General features: G+C 46.5%; 8 protein-coding genes across 8 annotated transcripts; 5 read left to right on the forward strand and 3 right to left on the reverse strand.

Annotated features, from left to right (window-relative positions):
* Positions 1-440: 440 nt before the first annotated feature.
* On the forward strand, positions 441-2,127 carry BC939DRAFT_34642 (uncharacterized protein). Its single transcript, XM_051551660.1, has 5 exons — positions 441-512; positions 595-831; positions 935-1,362; positions 1,454-1,602; positions 1,689-2,127. Exons 2-5 carry the CDS (start codon positions 611-613, stop codon positions 1,839-1,841), a joined length of 951 nt encoding a protein of 316 aa, XP_051406689.1. The 5' UTR covers positions 441-512; positions 595-610; the 3' UTR covers positions 1,842-2,127.
* Positions 2,128-2,310: 183 nt separating this feature from the next.
* BC939DRAFT_468360 (uncharacterized protein) lies at positions 2,311-2,850 on the forward strand. Its single transcript, XM_051557904.1, has one exon. It carries the CDS (start codon positions 2,414-2,416, stop codon positions 2,666-2,668), a length of 255 nt encoding a protein of 84 aa, XP_051406690.1. The 5' UTR covers positions 2,311-2,413; the 3' UTR covers positions 2,669-2,850.
* Positions 2,851-5,829: 2,979 nt separating this feature from the next.
* BC939DRAFT_34683 (uncharacterized protein) lies at positions 5,830-7,641 on the reverse strand. Its single transcript, XM_051551661.1, has 4 exons — positions 7,447-7,641; positions 6,970-7,336; positions 6,875-6,887; positions 5,830-6,046 (listed from the first exon to the last, which is right to left on the reverse strand). Exons 1-4 carry the CDS (start codon positions 7,478-7,480, stop codon positions 5,948-5,950), a joined length of 513 nt encoding a protein of 170 aa, XP_051406691.1. The 5' UTR covers positions 7,481-7,641; the 3' UTR covers positions 5,830-5,947.
* Positions 7,642-10,124: 2,483 nt separating this feature from the next.
* On the forward strand, positions 10,125-11,200 carry BC939DRAFT_481855 (uncharacterized protein; the record flags this gene model as incomplete). Its single annotated transcript, XM_051559062.1, has 3 exons — positions 10,125-10,342; positions 10,688-11,025; positions 11,121-11,200. The coding sequence occupies 3 exons, from the start codon at positions 10,125-10,127 to the stop codon at positions 11,198-11,200; spliced, it is 636 nt and encodes a 211-aa protein (XP_051406692.1).
* BC939DRAFT_468395 (uncharacterized protein) lies at positions 10,860-11,840 on the forward strand. The gene is made up of 2 exons (XM_051557905.1): positions 10,860-11,025; positions 11,121-11,840. The coding sequence occupies exon 2, from the start codon at positions 11,213-11,215 to the stop codon at positions 11,759-11,761; it is 549 nt and encodes a 182-aa protein (XP_051406693.1). The 5' UTR covers positions 10,860-11,025; positions 11,121-11,212; the 3' UTR covers positions 11,762-11,840.
* Positions 11,841-12,480: 640 nt separating this feature from the next.
* BC939DRAFT_35073 (uncharacterized protein) lies at positions 12,481-13,485 on the reverse strand. The gene is made up of 3 exons (XM_051551663.1): positions 13,412-13,485; positions 13,122-13,251; positions 12,481-13,025 (listed from the first exon to the last, which is right to left on the reverse strand). The coding sequence occupies exons 2-3, from the start codon at positions 13,149-13,151 to the stop codon at positions 12,588-12,590; spliced, it is 468 nt and encodes a 155-aa protein (XP_051406694.1). The 5' UTR covers positions 13,152-13,251; positions 13,412-13,485; the 3' UTR covers positions 12,481-12,587.
* On the reverse strand, positions 13,486-14,485 carry BC939DRAFT_35072 (uncharacterized protein). The gene is made up of 3 exons (XM_051551662.1): positions 14,228-14,485; positions 13,736-14,105; positions 13,486-13,661 (listed from the first exon to the last, which is right to left on the reverse strand). Coding segments are annotated over exons 1-3 (456 nt in total). The 5' UTR covers positions 14,312-14,485; the 3' UTR covers positions 13,486-13,659.
* Positions 14,486-14,882: 397 nt separating this feature from the next.
* On the forward strand, positions 14,883-15,782 carry BC939DRAFT_35135 (uncharacterized protein). Its single transcript, XM_051551664.1, has one exon. The coding sequence runs from the start codon at positions 15,245-15,247 to the stop codon at positions 15,746-15,748; it is 504 nt and encodes a 167-aa protein (XP_051406696.1). The 5' UTR covers positions 14,883-15,244; the 3' UTR covers positions 15,749-15,782.
* The last annotated feature ends 5,420 nt before the right edge of the window (positions 15,783-21,202 follow it).

Below are 21,202 nucleotides of genomic sequence, written 5' to 3' on the forward strand. Positions count from 1 at the left end.
TGTAGAGCTGCCTACACCGATTGGTAATTGTAGTTTTAGCTTTCTTGAGCATTTTATACTTGTACAGTACATCATGCTATACCTTCAAAGACCATGTGTAATTTTCTCCTGACTTTACCTTCCTCATTATATGAGATTAGACAAAACCAGCGCTGGCGAACTTTCCTCTGCTTCGCCAGCTTCTGAGACGGTATTGTCAGCCAACTTCAGATCGGCCAGCTCCACATTAACCAACTCCACACCGACCAGCTCCTCAGCGTCAGCACCATCAGCTCCGCCAAGGCAAAGAAAATCGGTAAGCTCCATAAGTTATATCTACCAGTTTGTTTTCATTGATGACAGACTGACGTAGTATATTTTTATTTTATTTGACTATAGTTCACCAACAAGAATCGGCTATCACTAGAAGGGCGATATCGAAATCTAGGAGAGAAATGGGTCCTGGAATCAGGCACCGTAGTGGAGGACGTGCTGTACGCTGCTGGCTCCAACGAAAACTGTGCTGTCTTCAGGTACTTTTCATTCTTTTTTTCGTTGTCTAGTTTTCTTTTGGCTCTGAAAACGAGCGTATGCTGACGTTTGCCATGTTTTCAGTCCAATCCACAGCTTTATGATTGATTTGGACGACCCAAAAATAGAGGCATTGTTCTCCAAAACCGATTGGAAAGAAATTATCGCCGACCTTCCGCCTTTCCAACATTATGGAGATGACGCAGACAAATACTTGGACCGATGCATGGATGTCGACACCAAGGAGGGGTTGAAGGCCGTATTGGAGACGCGGCAACAAGATCCCGAGTGCAGAATAATTCACTACTGTTTGGACCAGTGGTAAGTTTATGTCTAGAGCGTTCCCTGTTCCATTGTTGATGTTGATTGACTTGGACACACCTAAACTGAACAAGTATATTTATTTTATCTGCAACCAATCAAGGGAGGATTTGCTTATCTCGGAGTCGTCGCCTTTCCTTGTGACAGCGCAGCTGGGGGAAACATGGTGGAAGGAGAATGCCTGGGGAGTGTGTAGGCGTCTAGCCACAGCGGTCAAAGGTGCTTTCATTATCATGGGAGAAAAAGCCGGTCACGACTCGACGGAAAGAAGAAATCAGGCTATCAACAATGATGATAGGAAGAAGATCGGGGTCAAAGTTGATTTTCTTTGGAGGACAATATCCTCTCCTGATGTAGATTGGTCTGCTGGGGAATCAGCGACGGTTTGGGACCCAGCGTCAATGAAGTATCGCTACGAAGGTGTCTTCAAGTTGCCTCGGCAACTGCACGATATTCTTGTTGCGAGGACGTCTGAGGTTGGCGGCGTGGACTCCCTTCGCAAGGAGTATGTTTGTGGTCTGTTGACTGGAGGTAAGGATATTTGCTTGAAGATACCCTGATTATTGCTGAATCGACTTTGACTGCAATTAAACATTGTTACGGAATAATTTAAATCAAATAGGGCCAGTCATCCAGAGGGTTCAGATTTGTTGGGGAACCAAAGGTAAAAACATTACGCGATTCTTCAGGTCTCCGGAGCGTCGCCTCTTCTCGACTGTGCAGGAATTGGGCATGAGTTTACTGGCTGTTCATGATCTTCTCATCTTACGAGTAAGTGATAAGTATGGCGGACAATTACGTATTTAAACAAACGAAAAAAATACGTAACTGATCTCTGATCTTGGTAAACCTTCTAGGCGACGACCTTGCGACTGTGTCGCACATATGAGACCAGTCGCCACCAACTAGCCAAAGAGCAGGCGAAGAAGAGACGCCAGGAGCTGCTGTTCCCCTCTGCCATGCCGAACGAAAAGAGAAGAAGATTCAGTCTTCTGAGTTCCTCTCCTTGAAGGTCTCTTCTGTATAATAAATCCAGCATGCTGGCATTCTTCCGTATGTGCACGAAAAAGTGCGGCGTTCTGTAATCTCTTCATCCCTTGCTATTTATGCCAGCATCCCTTACTTATTCATTTCCCTTGACTCCAATTGATTTTTTCCATCCCTTGATGCTGTCCCTTAATGTTGTCCCTTGATGTTGTCCCTTGATGTTGTCCCTTGATGTTGTCCATTGGTGTTGGCCTTTGATGTTGTCCCTTGACGCGGTCTTCTAAATTTTTCTCTTGCCTCTTCACTCTATTGGTTGTCCCTTGATTTGTTCTCTTGGTGTTGTCCTTTGGTGTTGTCTCCAGCGCTACTTTTAACTGTTAACAGTTCTGCTCCTATTCTTTTGATATAAAAGACGCTACCTCAACTTGCACTTCATCACTGTTCACCTACAAACTTAGACTCACTCATTTTTTTCACCACTGCGTTCAGCAACACCTCTCCCCATCTTCAACATGGTAAATAATTCTCTAATGTCTTTCAATGCAATTTGCCATGTTACGCGGTTTTCTTTTCATGCTTACTACTTAATTATCTCATGCTAACATGGCCACCATCCCTTCCCCAGAAACGCCAAACTATGAACATCTGCATGACACTCGTCTTGGGTCTCTGCTTGACTCTGTCCATGTTTCCAACCAACTGCGCGGCAACAGTTGAAAGTTGCCTGGAGAATTCAGGCAGCTTTGAGGATTTCAAGCGAATGATAATGCTGAGAAAAAAAAAACTCCAGGGTTGCATGGAGATGTGCGCTTCACGCTGTTGCGCGGATCAGGGATGTCTCGATGATTGATGTTCCATGCAGTTAGACACCCCTTAATTAAAGATAAAGTTCACACAAGTAGAGCTACAAGCAGATTGCCGAGCCATTTTTTTTGGCCAAAACTCGCTCACTTTACATAAAAATGCCCCTTAAAATCTGCTCACCCTTGCTTGCACTTCTACACACAAGTGAACAAAGCTCTTTTTTTTTTTTTTTTTTTGGTCTTTCATTGTTTTTATATGTGTCTCTTAAGGGACTAAGAGAACTAAAGTACTGAGTAAACTATGGGGACTGCACTCGTACAACTGCCATTGGACAGTGAAAAATCAAGATGATTTGGAAGAAAGGGGAAGCCTGGAAGATAAGGTAATATCGAATAGTGAGGGTGCATGAATATCGAGTGGTACAAGAACATCTCTCTCGAAGCAAGTGGAGGTAGTGTCATTTCGTTAGACTACCCTTAAACTGCGCCCCAGATGGAAAAAAAAGAGAAAAAAGAGGAGATGTTGTTCTTTCGAACAAATCTATAGAACAATGGGCTTAATCTCAGCAGATCGTAGCAACAAGGCTACTCTACTGCTTACAATACCCCGTTCAATTAAAGTCGTCTGCAATGGATTTATCTCTTCCAATATTTGAAATTAACATTAGCAGGCGCCTCATGAAGCCTTTCCGCTCCACAAGACGACCCCACATAGTATGATTCAGGACCCGAGGGTCTATTCGTATTCAACTAAAAATCGGAAAAGGCGGTAATCGTCGCGTTCTAGCACGGATTCTGACTTAGAGGCGTTCAGCCATAATCCAACGGATGATAGCTTCGGGCCATTGCCTGCTCAGGCAGGCCCAAATACCAATTATCCGAATGAACGGTTCCTCTCGTACTAAGTTCAATTACTATTGCAACAACATTTCATCAGTAGGGTAAAACTAACCTGTCTCACGACGGTCTAAACCCAGCTCACGTTCCCTATTAGTGGGTGAACAATCCAACGCTTACTGAATTCTGCTTCAGTATGATAGGAAGAGCCGACATCGAAGGATCAAAAAGCAACGTCGCTATGAACGCTTGGCTGCCACAAGCCAGTTAATATATATGCAACAGCAGCAGAGTCAAGGGGTCAAGGGTAGTGGTCAAGTAGGAATGCGTAGAAATGAATGCTGTTTAATGATCGTAAGTAGGGTCTATATATACATGTCTGGGGCCTATTGTACAGTGTCGTAGTGGAGTTGTCATGATGCCGGGCTCCCATCCTGGCTCTGTGTGTCGTAACCGTGCAGCTTGGTAACCGAGTGGTAATCCTGTTGCACGCCACTTCTTGAAGGACAAGCAGAAACGGCGTGTGGACACAGTCATCTACGTCCTTGCTGTAATGGCCGTACCGCACTTTCAACAGAAATGTATTCGCAGCGTTGTCAACGTAGGTCGGATGAACCCTGCCCAAAGAACGGAACTAAAGCTCAGCCATGTTGCCGAGAACCATCTCAAGAACAGAGAATCGAAGGGATACACAGGCGACTACATCATGCAAGCCTCGGACACGATACTCCGAGTAGAATCCTTTACGCGCGTTGGAGTACAATACGATGTCGAGATTGACTTTAGCAAGGCTACTGGAGGCCATGTCATCAGCTGCTCATGCGAATACTTTCGCTCAGAGGCGACTTGCTGCAAGCACATCGCTTTAGTGCAGCTGGAGATGCCTTCTATGAAGTTGTTCAGAGAGGAGCTATGGACGTATGAAGAGAAATTCCACCCAGACATGCTCGAGCCGGACTGCGAGGATCACGCAGTACCTTAAGCGCTTTCATTGCCATTCTTGGGTGCCCTAAGCCGTTGTTCTGAGCTTTTTGCCGCATTGAACGCATTACGGGACACATCTGCACCTTTACCACACATGGAGCGGATCAATCTGTACTTGCAGGGAGCACATCAACAATTTCAAGATGCCCTCGATTTGTTTGAAGCAAGTTTCCCTCGGAAACAAGGCCACGATCTCAGCAATAAGCGGCAACGACAGCGCTACTAGAGTTGATGAAGCTTCCATGCACGTACAAGGGCTTTAGGTTTTTCTCACGGCGGATAGTAAAAATCTGAAATAAAGTTTTACGCACAATACCAATGCAAATCGTGGGGGAGAGCAGGGGGTGAAAAGAGAACTTGAACACTGAATCACTCTTGAATTCTTTCGACAGCACAAAACGGCCAATTGCTATGGCTATACTTACAAGAGAGAAGCACCAATACTCTCAATCGATAGATGTGTCATTCATCTACAAAATAATGAGTATCCATGGCCCTGTACTTGGAAATAGTATGCAGCGTCGTCTAACGCGAGCACATTCTCATCACAAAAGCGCATCCCGCCGGTTCACTTGATCACCTCTGCACCTATCAATGCTACCACTGATAGCTATGGAATATAGCTACAGTATGGAAGTCGTATTTAACGAATCTGTTCAGTATTCATAGACTTTTCTTACTAGGACATCACAAACTTGAGTCATTTTGGTAACTCAACGTCCTTGTCTATAAGCAAACTTTTGTTTTCGACATATTAAAGTGTGCTGCTTTCCTATGCATTAGATTCTCCATTGCCGACTTATACTTTTCAGAAAGTATGAGCCGGTTTCAATGTATAATGCTTATATCGACGCGTATCAAAGAAACTTGGCAGATATTCTGCTGTAGTTGTTCTCGCTCCAGTGTTCAATTTCAGTCTATCATATAGCGCGTCCATTCAAGTTGATTTAAAAGTGCTCTAACCCCAATAAGGACATAGGTTTTAATGATATCTATCGGTCGCAAAAAGGCTGGGTGCATTTGAGCCAGTATTGGCGGACTTTACTATGTAGCATGTTAGATCCTAGAATCCTATGTAGGGCTAATTGCATGTAAGGAGAGCCAGTGCATATAGGGAAGAGATGACATGCATGGAAGGAAGATTAATGCGTATAGAGAAGAAGGTGGTGTGCATATAGAGAGATATATGCATATAGGGAGCAGCTTGCATAGAGGGAAGCGGCCTCAATTTGTGACTTTGGAGGGTACCTAAGGACACTCTTTTATTCATGTGACCTATTGAGGATATCAGCCATCAGGGCGGTGCTCTATAAAGGCCGGCCTGCTGCTGAAATAAAGATACCAACTTTTCGTCTCCTTGACTTCCGGACCCCTAAACATTTCACTGCTCTCTTCGCTTGCTGCAGGGCCGATAATGTTATGATCTTGGCAGTCAAGTGCTTCACAACAACGCTGCTTTAATTTCATGCCAAAGTCTCCAAATAAAGATCATGCTCAAGAGCACTTCAATAGGCTTTCAAGGCAGTTTTATTCAACGAAATCGCAAATTTTATGTAAAGTGCAGTTGAGCGCAGGTTGTAGTTGCCAAATGGCTGATAGATGCAAATGGGTTTGTCTGTCAGTGTGCCGGTGGTTGCACCTGGCTGGCAGAAGCAGAAAAGTTGGATAGTGGACAAAGCCAAGGTTGTAGGGATGACAAGCAGGAGATGATCAGGATTTGAGTTGAAAAGACAGGCCAGGAAAGTTGTGAATGTTACTCGCCATCACGAACGAGTGTCCTTGTTGGCTTGTTGAAGGATGGCCTGATCCAAGAGAGAGGCACTTTTGGACTTGTGCTTGGGCGAACCTTCACACGACGAATAGCAGAGACTGTCTTCTTGACCTTTAATTGCGCATGTTGAAATGACTCCATCAGAGTAACGATGGGTAGCACGTTCAAAGGATCAGTAGCAATGTAACAAACCGCAAACCGGCGCAAGATGTATGTTCCCTCAGCACATATCTTCATTATGAAAAATTCAATCAGAGGTTCTAGAGACAAGTAAATATAGAGACAGATTAATAACACACGCAAAGCTGGAGAGGTTAAAGTATATTCAACATGATCAACATGGACAAACCTCGAACGAGGATGCCAACAACGCAAACATCTTCTTCTGGAAGAAGCTTCAGGATCGAGTCCAGCGCAAGTTTCATCTCCTGACCTAATGACAAGAGAAAGAGTCAGAATGTGATGAATTGTTCAAAGAGTCTATTGTCCTCGCTATTGGCAGTCACGCACCAAGCTTGGTTCTGTCATCCCAGATTTGTAATGTCCTGTTTGAAGCAACCTTGCCCTCCAAAAGCACCACAGATAACCCCCTCCGTCCAGCTACAGTTATAGTCGAGTAGTCAGGCACGAGAAGATCGTAGTCTGTGTTTTGAGTGTCCTGTTGTGTCTGCGTCCTATGAAACATGAAAGGGTAGGAGATTGGCATTTCGACAGGTGACCAGGCATATTGAGAAGGAGAGCATCGGCGCTGCTTACCAGCCACTTGTTGTAAACGTAATATTGCCGAAGTACGTTTCTAAGAAAGGTCCCAGCCGTGATTTGAGGTAGGTGTCCTCATTGCATACTTGATCGCTCCAGAGATGACCACTGCTGACCATCAAGTTCAACAGAGAGTGGAGGGTAGGGTCATTGGGAGGAAAAGCTCTCAAATGAGTCCTGAAGGACTCTGGGCTCTCCCGTGCTAAAAAGTGCGCCCACCAATGAACTTCCTCGAGAGTATGTTTTGGGAGAGGCTCCACTTGGTTCCTTGTCGCGTCACAAAGTGCGGCCCATGACTCATCCTCAACCTCCATATGTAGGCCTCTGGTCTGGTGGTCCCCCTCAATAAGGAACACAAAGTTCACTGCCCTGTATAGAACATGGTCTCAAAGGATTAGGAAATAGAAGGGTCTCACTCAGTCATGCTCTCTCTTACACCCAGCCAGCAAAAGTCCAAGGGCTGAAACTACTTACAGTTTTTCATGGGGTTCCACCATGCCGCCGTCATTTTGAATAACTCGATCCCTGAAATCCATCAAATCATGACCAACCTCCACATCATTGTGTATCCATGGGCTGTCAACATTTGAGTCACATCGTCCACTCCCCACAAGACAGTTCCAGCGATAAATTCTAGTAGTTGACTCATAGAGGTCCTGGTCTGAAAAATAATCCAGATCATTTGGATCAGTCGAAGGGAGGTCCAATTCAAGCAGGGGCTGTGGATTTGTTGGTTTTGTCGCCTTAAGATCGTTTCCACAACTGTCACTCGGCAAGGAGTAACCAGGAGGACTCATTAATAATGAAATCATTTATACATAAAATTAATGTCAATGTGAAATTCCACAGCCTTGACAAAGAGTAAGCCCACTTACAATCCTCCAGTGCCAGGCTGCGTCCAAATGAAACTATATCAATGAAGTAAAACAGAAGTAAGTTCATTGCTCATCAAACAAAAGTCTGGTTCGTTTAGCTGCGATATAACTCACCTCTCCTCGATTCTCCCTGATTCTGTCCAGTGGAAGTTCCAGATGCAGATTGTCCATACAGGTCTTCAGGCACAGTGACTGCGGATGGGGCCAAGGGTGCAGCAGTCTCGGGGAGCGTCCTGTGTGATCCAGCCAAAGAAGGCGCGTGTCCATCAGACGTTGTAGATGATCCAGTCTGTGTCCTACTAAAGTCTGGCTTTCTACCATCACCCAAAGGAGTATAGGTTGAAGGACCACCCACTGCCAAGGAAGGCTCGAAAGCTACATGTGGCGCAGGACAATCAGTCTGTTTTGGGCCAGAGTCAAACTCGGAGGAGGTCGTCGATGGTGCAGCAGCCTGGTCCAAAGTACTGGGCTGTGGAGGCGTTCGTGGTTGATTTGTCCTAGAACCGCAATCGTCAAGGTTGCCCGAAGAGGCTGGCTAGAGGGACATTGACAACACTGAAGGCACATCTTCATAGGAACAAAAATACAAATTGATAGTCATCAGTAAAGAGATAAGAATGCAAAGTTCATTCCGGACAAGCGGAGGGAATAGCAAATGAAGGTTGCAAGAAAAAGGAACAGCTCATACTGTTAAGACACCTGATCTTCTTGGTATACTGCTGGAACTGGGCATCCAGTTGATCAACAGCATTCGCTTGCAGATCAAATGATGCTTTCGATCAAGTTGCCGTGATATATCATTTGCTTCATCCTCAGCCATCTTGTCCCAATATTCCTTTGTTTCGGCCGTTTGTTCCTGCCATTCGCGAACCAGCCGCCCATGTTGATCGAAAACTTGCTGGATCTTACTCGCCTTGAGGTTTGGCAGGATGACGCTCAGCCAACGCTTGTGTAGAGCATCCTTATCAGATGGTCGAGGTGAGCAATACCTGAAATAATCTAGGTGGTGGATTTCGGTCGGAACGGACAGGGTGTAGAAGTACTTGTTGTTCACAATACCATCGAACTCTACGTGCCATGGCATTTTTCTGCCGTATTGAGACATGTCAACGAGTCAAATACTCCAGCAACTGAACTGGAGAGATTGAAAGAATGGAAAGATGATGAAGACAGGTGATTGAAATGTTTATCGACAGCACAGGCCAGCTTATCAAAAACCTCGATCCTGGAAGTCAAAAATCGGGATGGTTAGACGCACCACTTTACCCCGCTACACTGCTGGGACACGTGGTAGGCAGCCGTCTATACGAGCATGCACGACCGCCATCAACTTCTCTTCTGCAGTTAGAAAAGGATCGAAGAGATGCTGGTTGGAAGACAAGAAGAAGTAATGATACCTCGACTCTCTTCCTGACGTTCATGCCATCCTTACCATCCACTGCATGGTAGAGAATGGTAGACGCACTACTTTTACCCCGCTACACTGCTGGGATACGTGGTAGGCAGCCGTCTATGTGAGCATGCACGACCGCCACCAGCCCTTCTTCTGCAGTTAGAAAAGGATCGAAGAGATGCTGGTTGGAAGACAAGAAGAGGTAATGATACCCTCGACTCTTCCCGACGTTCGTGCCATCCTCACCATTCATACCATTCATGTGTGAAAATATTTTAAAAAAACTTTTACCTTGTAGACCGATGAAAACAGGTGGCAAGATGTATGGCGATGAGAATGATGAGAAGAAGGGTGTGATACGTGCGATGAAGGCGTGAGAGTGCTGGTAAAAGGGAGTGTGATGATAAGCACGATGGTGTGGGAGTGATGGCGACGGAGGGGATGATGCTAGGACGTAAGAATTGTAGTGAATAATGAAAGACCGTAAGAATTGTAGTGAATAATGGAAAGGGCGTGTGAGTGGTGACAAAGGGATGATGAAAAGGGTGTACAAGTGGAGGCAAAGGCGATGATGAAAAGGGCGTGCGAGTGGTGGCAAAGGCGATGATGAAAAGGGCATGCGATGGTGTGAGTGTGTGTAAGAAAAAAACTTGCGTCGACACTAGTGACGTCACACTTTTTTTGCCACCACCTTTTTTCTACCGCTCACACGCGCTGCTCTATTCCTTTGCTTTGCCATAATCATTCCCACGTCTTTCTTCATCGCCTTCCTCGATACCCTTCTCTTTGTTCATTCTTCATTCTTCGCCTTCTTTCTTTCCATCTTTCCTTTCTTTCATCCCTCACCACATTTGTCCTCTCTTCATTCAATGCTTCGCAACACCATGACCGACAACCGCATAACTCTGCTCTGTATTGAAAATGAAGAGACTACACCATTCTCTGTCGACATCGATCCATCAAAGACAGTCGATCACCTCAAGGTGTCCATCCATGCCAGACTGGAAATTGATACACCGTCTAAGGATCTCACCCTCTGGCACGTCTCCATTCCTCTTGTTCCTCTGAAGGAGCGCAGGCCTATCGTCCTCACCGAGCACAAGTCAGCAACAGAGCTTGACCGACAGACGACATCTATGACGTCTTCAAAGAGACGCCGCCTAAGAAAACAGTTCACATCATCGTGCAACGCCCACTACCGGGTACTTAATCAACACTCGCTTTGCTCCATTGACACCTCGCGCATGAGCTTATCCGTGCTCTAACCTTATTTCACACGTCCAATTGTACTGACATAGTCCATGCACCTGTCCCTGCCCGTGGCTCCACTCCTCTCTTTGGCCATCTCTCGGATAGTTCTCGTCCTAGCACTCCGCTGTCTGGTAGGAGTAATTGCTCTTCACGCGTTTCTCTGTTTGCTTTATTTGTATATCCAACTGACCCATAGCTGCCTGCCCTCTCTTTCCATACAATTAGGCGATCTCCATACTAACATCAAAAGGATCACAGACAAGTTCTTTGCTCCTGGACCAGTTGTCGACTTTCTCGGCGCGTTTGTGAAGGGCGAAGGGGCGCTACCTATTACTTCAGGATCCATTCGTGGTTTACCAAGAGCGTGGCGTCGTGGATTCGGAATAGCACTTGAGAACCGGCCGAGTCTGCTGTTCATGGACCTCCCCGACCCATCCACGCCTGACTCGGCATCAAGGAATCATGCGGCAGGATCTATTCTCGAACTTGTGAAAGAAAACAACCGTTACCATATATCCGTCTTTGGCGTCTCTGGTAGGCTACATGCTGCAAAGTGCGTTCTGTGGATATCACCCAACAGCTCTGAGGTATAGTACTGACTATAATTTGCGCTCCTTTGTGCTCCATAGGCTGTGGCAAGACCCGTGCAGTGATCGAGCTTCTATCCCAGCACTGGGGGTTCTACTTCAATGCTTCTAATGACGATTGAGGATCGGACGACATGATGACCCTTCGATCTGCTGTCCAAAAGTATTTGAATGATACCCGAGGATCCTTTATTGTTGACCGAGAAGCCAACAACGGTTACGCAAGAAAGACGACACTTTTACTCTTTCTCTCTCGGCTTCTCGTTTTTAAGTACTGTTTGAATGCCTCCGGCAGTAGTGAATCATTTACCAGCGCTAGGTGGACTCTCCTGCAAGTGTGCCCGCATGTGTTCTTCGAACAGGACATTTTTAACATGCTATTCCTTCAGCTCCTCAAGCTTCGACATTACCATGAGAGCGATCTCTGGGATTTTGTGCGCGCCATGTATGAAGAAACGAAAGGCAACCTTGTCGAGCATGGATGCCTACCAAAGATCAAGGACAACACCAGGCTCCTAGTGGTCCACGATGGAGCGCAAGTCCTCGGCGGTGAATTCGACAGCTCTTTTCAATCGACGACATCAACAGATTCCCCGCGCCCATTGCTCTCTCCGATTTTACATGCGTTTCGGGACATCGGCAAATATGAGCTTACATTGATTACCTGTGGCACTGGCTTATGACTGCCAAGGTCATTGGCAGGTGCACCGAAATAGGTAGCGATAGTTGAAAATACAATGACGCAAACATTTTTTTTACCGCGCGCTGCATGCCACCCCTTTTTTTACCACCATCGCTTCGCCATGAACCTGGCCGCATATTCTCTAATCTTAATCTTGGCATTGTTCCCTTCCCTCTTCATCCTTCACCGCCTTCTCCTTGATGCTTCGCAATACAATGACCAGTTATCTCTCCGCTCTGTGATGTCTCGTGGACGGCGATCCTATCTCGAAATCATTCAAGCTAACTCCACCGTCAACGGAGATTATTGAGCTAAACATGGTCGAAGATCTTCGAGCAGCAAGCCGGTTTGATTTAAGGATGTAGAGGCAGAGGATCTCACTCTGTGGTCTGTCTCGATTCCTATCCCTGATGACGACGATGACGGCGAGGTCCCCATTTACATCAACAATATACCAAGGACGACAAGAAGAAACTCAAGGCAACTCGTGGACTCCGCCGTGTCTTGGCGATGAGCCTGCAAAAAACATGATCCACATCATAGTCCAACAACCACCGCCAGGTAATGTTGTTCTTTCTTGCAGCCCTAACTCCCACGCTACATTGCTCTGACATAGTTCATACTCCTGTCCTTGCTCGAGCCACAACGCCACTCCTTAGTCATCTCAGATAATTCTCGTCCCGGCACGCCACGGTCAGGTAAGTTTGACGAATATACCTCGGAACTGCACTAAATGGACCTTCTTTGTGTTTCATTTCATTTGCTCTCTATTCAGGCGATGTCGAGGTATGTGGCTAGCAGACTACAGTCCTTAAACTCCTTAGGCGTCAATAAAACTTGCTCTCCATATCCCTGAGTAGTTTCACCCATGGCGTAACTATGATTCCAAACAGCTCGCCGATCTCAGCTTTCGTTCTCTTATAAGGAGCATTATCTCCTGGTACCGACTTGAACCAGAAAAACTCTGTGTGTGTTGTCCGACCGCGCCAATTCCCATGTTTGCATGAGATGTCATACTGATGGGCTACAAAAATTTCATGCATGATCTTCTCCAACAAGTATACAAAACCAAGAGGGTTGACATCATGCTCGGTCAAACCCAGGAGTTTCTGGATCGTGACCTCACCGGGGAAAGCCCTAAATGACTTCAATTCGACCTTGCAATGGCACCTGCCAATCTCAAGGATGCGTTCTGCAAGTTTTCCTGAATAGCCAATTTTGAACCCAACACTTGAATCGAAGCCTTTGGGAATCAGAATAAATATCTATATTAGAACCCACACACTGCATTTATAAGCCGCACTGTGTCTGTATCCAGAAATTCAATTCACTGATGATACGGTACCTTGAATCAAACGCACATTAGCCATATCATGTTCATTGCATTCCATGATGTAAACATATCCTTTCTTGAGGCATTCTTCATAGAGCTCTAGATCTCCTTTTCCCGTAAATGATTCAAAGTCTTTTCGCCATCGACGGTCTCTGGTGCTGAGAAATTGAAAATAAGAACAAATGACAGTTCTTAATTTCTTCTTAATTGAAGAGTCAAGGTACCACGTCAAGTCTACATGAAGGTCAGGCCAATGCTTGAATCAGATATATTGTGTACATTGTCTTATACATACAGTACACGCAAGTGAAAAATTACCGTTGAACTCGTCGGCCGTGATAATGATCTCCTTTCTCTGAGAGAGTTCGAAACTGAGGTCGTTGTGTTCTTTCTGATCTTCCAGATCTTTCGTGAGTATGAATGGGCTAATTTCGACTCGAGCCAGTAAGGAGGCGGGCATGCCAGAACGATAGAGGTGTCCACGTTGGAGCATGCTATTTCCGTGTTTCCCGCATAGGTAACCCCATTCCTCTTGCTGGGAGTAGGGTCCCATTTTGTTGCTCGTTTCCTTGCATTGAAGTCCTTCTTTAGTGAACGAGGTACACCTCACTTCTCGGAGTTTGCCTTCGCGATGAAACTCACAGATGTCGCGGTCCCTGGAAACTTCGGCGATGCAACAGGTACCATTGAGATACGTTTCAGAACAAAATATGCCACTAAAGGCTTTCGGTTCTCTTTGACTCTTGGGAACGCTTCCCAGTCCGTTGGTAATTCTTGCCGCCAATAGTAATGTATCGAAGTTTCGAATTACATTCCTATTAATCACTCCATTGACGACAAGTCCCGGATACCCCAGCTCGTACCATCGTTCACTCCCAGGCGCAGGCGTCTCGTTGTTGTTATTACTGTTGCCCTTCGACTTTGTCATGACCGAATAATTATCGCCTACTTGGATATTGCTGCCTGACGGCTCTTTTGGTGGTGGTGACTCTTGAACCACAACAGCATGAGCCTTTGTGAGCGAGAAGGCGAAGTAAAAAGGTTTGAAAACAAGGCTGTTACGAGTGTGTTGATTGGCTGACATTTTAACAATAATAAAACTCAAAACGCACTGCCCCGCCGTACTGTACTTACGTCCAAAAAAGCAACTCCAGCAGCTTTATCCGTGGGTGCTTTGATACCTTTGGATCTTTGACGTTGATGATTCTTGACTTTCATGTCGCTGTGACAGAAAATAAGTAAATACAATAGTCAGTTGCAGAATAAGTGGTTAGGTGCTGAAAGAGACAACGGGATTGAGAAAGAGAGTGAAACAACTGAAAATGAGGTGTATTACAAAAAACCGTTGGAATAGAGAAGGAGAGAACTTGTTACGCGCTGATGGGATGTAAAAAGGAGCGCTGAGGTTACTGCGCAATAAAAAAAAAGATAGAACAGGAGAACAGGGGGATGGAAATCGGCGTGTGCCTTACATCGTGGAAAGATGGAAGGATGATGTCAAGGAATTAAGCGATAAGGACCCTTTGTGGGGCTGACTGGGGCTTACCTAAGCCCTGGGATGTTGATTCAGTCTAAGTGACTATGGCTGTTAAGGAGAGGGAGCTGCGGTGAAGGTTGTTCAGACAGGTCAGTAAGACGGACTTTCGTGTGATTCAGGACAATGGACGCGAAAATACGTCACCGTATATCGGCCCCTACCTAGATCTAAACTTGTGACTTATGTCTGCTAACACATAAATTTTTTTTGCGTACAGTTGGATAAGAAAACTGTCCCTAAAAAAATTTCGAATAAATGAATTGAAATGCTACTCAGTCCAAGAAATTATTCAGTCATATGATGGGTTTTCAACACACACAAAATGAACAGAGGCAAGTTATCTATAATGGACTCTGAAGCCAATAGCGTGACTGTTTCCTTGTATATCCATTTTGTTTCAGCGCTAAATGTACACGACCTGTGTCCCACATGACTACTTTTTGGTCCCAACTGTCTTTTTTTTGTATTGGCTTCCAATTGATCGATTTTTGGTTTTTTTTGCGCATTTGACACATTCAAACACGAATTTTCTCACCTTTAGTCTTTAGCATGCAGCATGCACCAACGCCAATAAAACACAACCACATAATTGCATAACCCAGAACGCTATAAAAATGTCAACACAGCAAACACAGCAAAGTCAGCAATTCCCGAATGGAGGCGGAAAAGTAATCGTCTTTCGCATGGAGCAACCGCAAAGAAAGCGGCAGCAGCAGAGCAAGAGGAAAGCACCCAAAGAAACAACTAGCAGCACTCCAGCAAAGAGAAAGCCGAACCCGACTCAAACTCAGAGAGCCGAGCGATCAGCCATGACTCCGACGGCTTCCATTTCGCAAGAGTCGCTCCCTCACCGCCCTATATCGTCCATGACCGAGCAGGAGCTAGCTCAGGCGCGAAAGGACTCTGCGAACGAGGTCCTGAGATCGATTTTGGAGATGAATCCAGTGTCATCCACCATACGGTTATATAGGACCCACCTCAGGGTGTGGAAGGTGCGCGCGTTTACCTGTGTCTGTATTTTTTTTCTCTTCATGTCTGAGGTCTGTACTGGGTATGGCGGGCACACATGCAAGCAATCTCATATCTCATATGGGCGCGCATGGTGGTCCTCCCATTAGACATTTTGCGACGAAAGGTACAACGGGGACTGCAGCGTTGATGCAGCTCGGATGCTCGAGTATTTCACTTCAGTCGTCTTTAAACGAACAGTGAAAAAATACATCTCTGCAGAGGCTGGCTACAGCGGGGTGATTGGGCAGGCACCGCCGAAACGCGCAGAGGATGCGGAAGGCACATCCACGTCGCATCTTCAGCAGGAGCAGGAGCAGGAGCAGGAACAGGAAAAAGAGCAGGAACAGGGGAAGGAGCAGGAACAGGGGAAGGAGCAGGAACAGGAGAAGGAGCAGGAGCAGGAACAAGGAGCTACTTGGAAAGCAGTTGATCGGCCTGTGGATATGGATCCATTCGAGTGACAGACCAATGATGCCTTGAGTACTGTGGGAAGGACACCACCTGCGGCTACTACTGCTGCGGCTACTCCCCGGCTGGAGGATCAAGATCATGACTTGGATGAGGGTGGCAGCGAGGACGAGATGGACGATCTTTCAGAAGATGGTGAAGGGGATCAGCAGATCGCTCAGGGTTCTAAGGCCTACTCCATCAGCAATATTGTCGAGAAGACACAGGGTAAGCGTTATCAATATCTTAGTATTGTTTATGCTTGCATACCAGCGTTGTTGTTGGTTCTCATTGTCTTAACTCTCCTCTCTATCCTCTTCCACAGTTATTGAGGAGGCCATCATTGACAAGTTTGGTCGCAAGGTGATCCATGTTCCTCTGACAGCAGGATCCGCGGACAATATCAGGAAGGCGCTCATATATTTGTGGAATCAGCAGGCATCAAGGACAGCATCTTACCCTAACACAGCACCCAATCCTCGCCACGATATTCTCTTGAGAACGGCCTTCGAGTCTTACGAAGTGGGCCTAGTTTACGATCGCGTAACGCCCGGAACAACGCGTACAAGAACCTGTGCAATACGCGACCCGTCTTCCGAGAAATTCTTCATTCGCATGCTTTCATATCTATGGCGGGAGCTCCCTCTGCCTCAGCAGATCGGAAAGCGTGCGTACAATGCTGTAAACCGGTTCCAGTACATGCGGGAACGACTATGTCTTCTGGCTCGCCATCACATGCTCTTGCGCGAAGAAGACATCCGTAACCTCAACCTGTCAGATCTATTTAATATACAAACAATGCATCCTGCCACAGGGTCGAGGCTGGCATCTGGCCTTGTCTTTTGCATCACCCGAGGCAAGACCAACAAGAAGGGTGTAAATTTGTATGCAACGGCTTTTCGCCACAAGAACTTTCTTCGATGTACTGTAGCCGCGTTCGCATTCTATATGCTGGAGCGTTTCCAGGTAAGCACCACTATCGAGTTGTAGAGGAAACGATTCCGTGCGCGCAGCTTACAAGACTGATAACTAAATTTCCCCTCACCTTTTTTATTTTTAAGATTGAACATGAACCTATTCCTAATTTCTCTAATCCAAAGGATTGGCACAATATTAAACTCTTGACTGGTGGCGGCGCTCCGGAAGAGCGTGAAGCACACCGGACAGAGTCCCTTACCAGCAGGACCCAAATTGAAACCACCGCTGCTGTCATGCGTGCCTGCGAGGTATACTCCACCAAAGTGACGCATTCTGGACGCCATGCTGGCACTTCGGAAGCATACCATTTGGGTCTGAGTCTGGATAATATCCGCCATCTTGGCCGATGGGTGATGGGCCAGATGGAGAACTTCTATGCACCCAAGAGCCCAGTCATTGGAGCCTTTTATATGGCCCACTTCAACAAACGCGATGAACCTTACTTTATAGAGCGCGACCTTGTCACACCCCCTCTTGCGCTGCAACGCCTCATCTTCCCCTGGATTGAGCACGCTTTCGACAAGGACTACAAGAATCAGCCTGAAAAGAAGAAGGAGTGGGAGAAGGAATGCGACAAGGAGATGGAAGGTGTGAATCCAGACAATGCAACAGAGAGCGACGTATTCTGGAAAATAACAGCGACGATGAAGCTCTCCACCAAGCTGAACAGCAGTACTCAACTCGACAGGATCGGTTTCCTCAAGCTGCTTGTTCGAATGCGCCGCGTGATACTTCAGGACGCAGTCCTTTATATGGAGACTAGACGAGGCGACCAGACGTTGACCAACAGACTTATCATTTCATTACCGGAGATATTTAAAAGCAAGATGTTCTTGGACTTCAAGGCCCAGCTCCTGGACGAAATGAATAGACGCCGCCAACGCACGGACATCATCAGCTCCAGCGTGCAAGTCGACAATCAGACCATGGTCGGTGCTTTCAATACCGTTGGTAAACAGATACAAGAGTTGCAAGCGGATATGCGATCAGAGATGAGTACGATGCGATCAGAGATGAGTACGATGCGATCAGAGATGAGTACGATGCAATCAGGGATGAGCACGATGCAGTCAGGGATGAGCACAATGCAATCGGAGGTGAGTGCGATACGGACAGGCATTGAGGCCCAACAACAGCATTGTGATCAAGTGCATATGCGACTCCTTCAAGCACAGAGGCCACAGTATTATCCGCACGCTCCATTGTCTATGCCTGTGAATGATTTCGTGTCTACTCAGCAGCAAGTGCAGCTACTACAACAACAGCTTTGGCAACAACAGTTTTTGCAACCGCAGCTATTTTTGCAACAACAGCAACAACAGCTTCAGCAACAACAGCAACAACAGCTTCAGCAACAACAGCAACAACAACAGCGCCAACAGGAACCGCCACAACAAGTCCATCAGTCATCATCGACACAGCTCGACGATAGGCTCAGAGGGTACGTGATGCTGCCGGACAACGGACAATTGACCGTCCGCCAAGCATGGGATGAATACCATGGTCCCATCGCAGCAGCAAGACAGCAAGACTCGGACTGGCCCTTTACTCCAGCGCGCAGAAAGGCGTTACAACGCTGGCAGCAATTCATTGGATTGGTTAAAGTGAGGATGGAGGAGGAGAAGGAGAAGGAGGAAGGTCATTCAGTCGAGAGTCTCCAGAACTTTCTGGATGCTATGACGGCCCAGTACAAGAACAAAACTATCAATTCAATCCGAGAAGAATTTCTTAAGAGATAGTGAGATAGTACCACGAATATGAAGAACGCTATATTTTTTCAGCATCTTTATTGTTCTTCGATTGCAAATACGGCGACTTTTAACGATGGTATGAGGTAAAAACATACGCCAGAGACTGAGGAGACTGAGGTTGAGGAGTTTTGAGAGGTTAGCGTCAAAGTGTCAACAGGGAATGAAGGAGAATGGAGCCATGGGTCAGATGGAATATGGGTGGCGGGCGGTGAAGTGGTGAAATGGAGACAACAGGAGTGAATTGGTGCTGAAAAGAGGGCAGAGCGATGTGGTCTCATCTTTCAGGAACTCAGGAACTCAGGAACAGCCACAACCGTGGAGGGTTTCAGGGGCAAGGCTATTTTTGGCAAAAACGCAAGGACAATGGAACCCAATTGCCTCCAATCCTTCAGAAGTAAACCATTTCCGGAGCGTGAAAGAAAGATAAATTAAACTGATATGTGCAGTATACGAATCGGGAATGGGAGAAAGACATGGGAAGGCATGGGAAAGAGACATGCATACGATGGGAAAAAGACGTGTGTCAAAAAGTTTCAAATTTAAGTTCGTAATCTATTTGACAACCCGGGTTGTCATGCATTATTTGGCAACTCCCCTCTAATTGACATTATCACGTGACCTATTTGCCAACCAGGTTGTCAACGTTCTCCATACGTTGCTTGACAACCCGGTTGGCAAACTGTAAACACTAAAGCAGCAACTGAGGCTACGGTCACCTTATCTCTTCTCAGTCAAGCAAATGTGAATGTGCAGCCTACGATGGACACACTGTGCAATGAGCAGAGGACACTGTGCGCTGAGTACAACGTGCGGCGAGCCAGTACATTGGGTTTGACATATGGTGGTGGTCAGTACATTGGGAATTTCCGTCCCAGTACAATTTTTTATGAACTCTAAATCGTATGGTCGAGTTTCATTGGCCAAATGGTCATGATGTTCACCACATGCCGTCCTTGCTTGCAGCTTGCTCTCTTTCTCTCATTCTTCCTCTCTGCCTGTCTGTCTGCTCACTGCAACAACCTCCAGCCCAGTCAATACTCACTTACAAATCACCAACTGCTCCACACCTGCGGCTGCTCCCCCTCCTCCTCCCCCTCCACCTCCCTCATTGAACTATCCTCCACCCTCCACCCCTCATGTCAGCACTCAGCTCTCTTGCCTCAGAAAAAAGAAAGCGACCAAGGAGCCGCGCTGATGCCCAGTCGACCGAGAAGCAACCTACAAAAAAGCATCCGAGGAGGATCAAGGAACTCATTCACTTGGATGGTTCGTGATCGAACAATCAGGGGGTAGAGAGTTAGAGAGTAGGGCTTTGCACTAAACAAGAGTGCTTACCCTGCTATCTCAGGCACCATTGTCATAGACTTGCACGCTTATACCCTCCTATTAATCCACTCTGTGTCAATGTAGTCATTGCGGATAACCCAGCATTACTGGATATGTCCGACGAGCCATTACACGGAGAAGTTGAATCATACTCAGATTACGACTCGGACTCATGAGGAATCGGTTAATGAATCGATCAATGGCGGGTCAGCGCGAAGGCTCTCGATTCAGGAAGCAACCGAGGATGAAAACATGGATGTCGACGAGGCCAAGCTTAACACTCATGGTATGAATGCTGTCATTGCGGAATCCAACCCAGTGAAAGGCACCGAAGGCTCTTGCTCGTAATAATCAACTATCTATTCCTAGTCAAGTTTGAAGCGATTTTACGATACCTAATAGCCCCACCGGATCTTTACCAAACTGAAGGCGGCATGGCAGGGGACCATGGTGAATCGACGGACAGCAAGATCATGAGAGAAGCCCTCGCTTTGCAGACCTCGAACCTGAGCGTTAACACCAAGAACCAATACAAGACGCACTTGAGAAAGTTCTTAGTAAATGACGACAGCAACATACGTCGCTGGCGAGCAGACATGGTTGCGATGGAGCTGATTCAATAACCAAGTTTTGTCGCTTCTCTATCTCTTAGAAATTTTGCAGCAATCTTCCTCTCGGCAATGTCAACGGAGACAGCGGAAGGGCTCACACCTACGATGTTTCCGAGGTGAAGGTGCTTCGATTCTTCAAGGAGGTCATGTTCAAGTCAACCACCAAGAAGTACTTCAGTATGAACCAGAGCAGAGACGTTCGGACACCGTATATGTTCAAATCGACCACTACAAAGGACCACATACCGACTTCGGCTCAAGGTATGCACAAAAGAAAGGAATTTCGTGACGCTCGCACTCTCAGGCCATTAACTGTTTACATGGTGGCCTTTCTTTCATACATATGACATATGGAACAGTCCTGCATGATATCAAACCGGATGCGAAAGGGCGGAAAGTGCTGAGCGTCCCCTGTGGCCGTCAGACCATGGAGAATGCGCTGAAGGCA

Source organism: Gamsiella multidivaricata, assembly GCF_025024155.1.
Source record: "Gamsiella multidivaricata strain RSA 2152 chromosome Unknown BC939scaffold_118, whole genome shotgun sequence".
NCBI lineage: Eukaryota > Fungi > Mortierellomycota > Mortierellomycetes > Mortierellales > Mortierellaceae > Gamsiella > Gamsiella multidivaricata.

What these genes read in the sequence shown, in the direction of transcription:
- BC939DRAFT_34642 (XM_051551660.1), top strand. Translation starts at nt 611, where the DNA reads ATGATTGATTTGGACGACCCAAAAATAGAGGCATTGTTCTCCAAAACC. An exon ending in TTGTGGTCTGTTGACTGGAG is followed by an intron (nt 1,363 to 1,453) that starts GTAAGGATATTT and finishes TAAATCAAATAG; the next exon opens with GGCCAGTCATCCAGAGGGTT. An exon ending in ATGATCTTCTCATCTTACGA is followed by an intron (nt 1,603 to 1,688) that starts GTAAGTGATAAG and finishes TAAACCTTCTAG; the next exon opens with GCGACGACCTTGCGACTGTG.
- BC939DRAFT_468360 (XM_051557904.1), top strand. Translation starts at nt 2,414, where the DNA reads ATGCTAACATGGCCACCATCCCTTCCCCAGAAACGCCAAACTATGAAC.
- BC939DRAFT_34683 (XM_051551661.1), bottom strand. Translation starts at nt 7,480, where the DNA reads ATGACGGCGGCATGGTGGAACCCCATGAAAAACT. An exon ending in GTGGAACCCCATGAAAAACT is followed by an intron (nt 7,337 to 7,446) that starts GTAAGTAGTTTC and finishes TATACAGGGCAG; the next exon opens with TGAACTTTGTGTTCCTTATT.
- BC939DRAFT_468395 (XM_051557905.1), top strand. Translation starts at nt 11,213, where the DNA reads ATGATGACCCTTCGATCTGCTGTCCAAAAGTATTTGAATGATACCCGA.
- BC939DRAFT_35073 (XM_051551663.1), bottom strand. Translation starts at nt 13,151, where the DNA reads ATGGAATGCAATGAACATGATATGGCTAAT. An exon ending in ATGAACATGATATGGCTAAT is followed by an intron (nt 13,026 to 13,121) that starts GTGCGTTTGATT and finishes GTTCTAATATAG; the next exon opens with ATATTTATTCTGATTCCCAA.
- BC939DRAFT_35072 (XM_051551662.1), bottom strand. Translation starts at nt 14,311, where the DNA reads ATGAAAGTCAAGAATCATCAACGTCAAAGATCCAAAGGTATCAAAGCA. An exon ending in CTGGAGTTGCTTTTTTGGAC is followed by an intron (nt 14,106 to 14,227) that starts GTAAGTACAGTA and finishes TCGCTCACAAAG; the next exon opens with GCTCATGCTGTTGTGGTTCA.
- BC939DRAFT_35135 (XM_051551664.1), top strand. Translation starts at nt 15,245, where the DNA reads ATGTCAACACAGCAAACACAGCAAAGTCAGCAATTCCCGAATGGAGGC.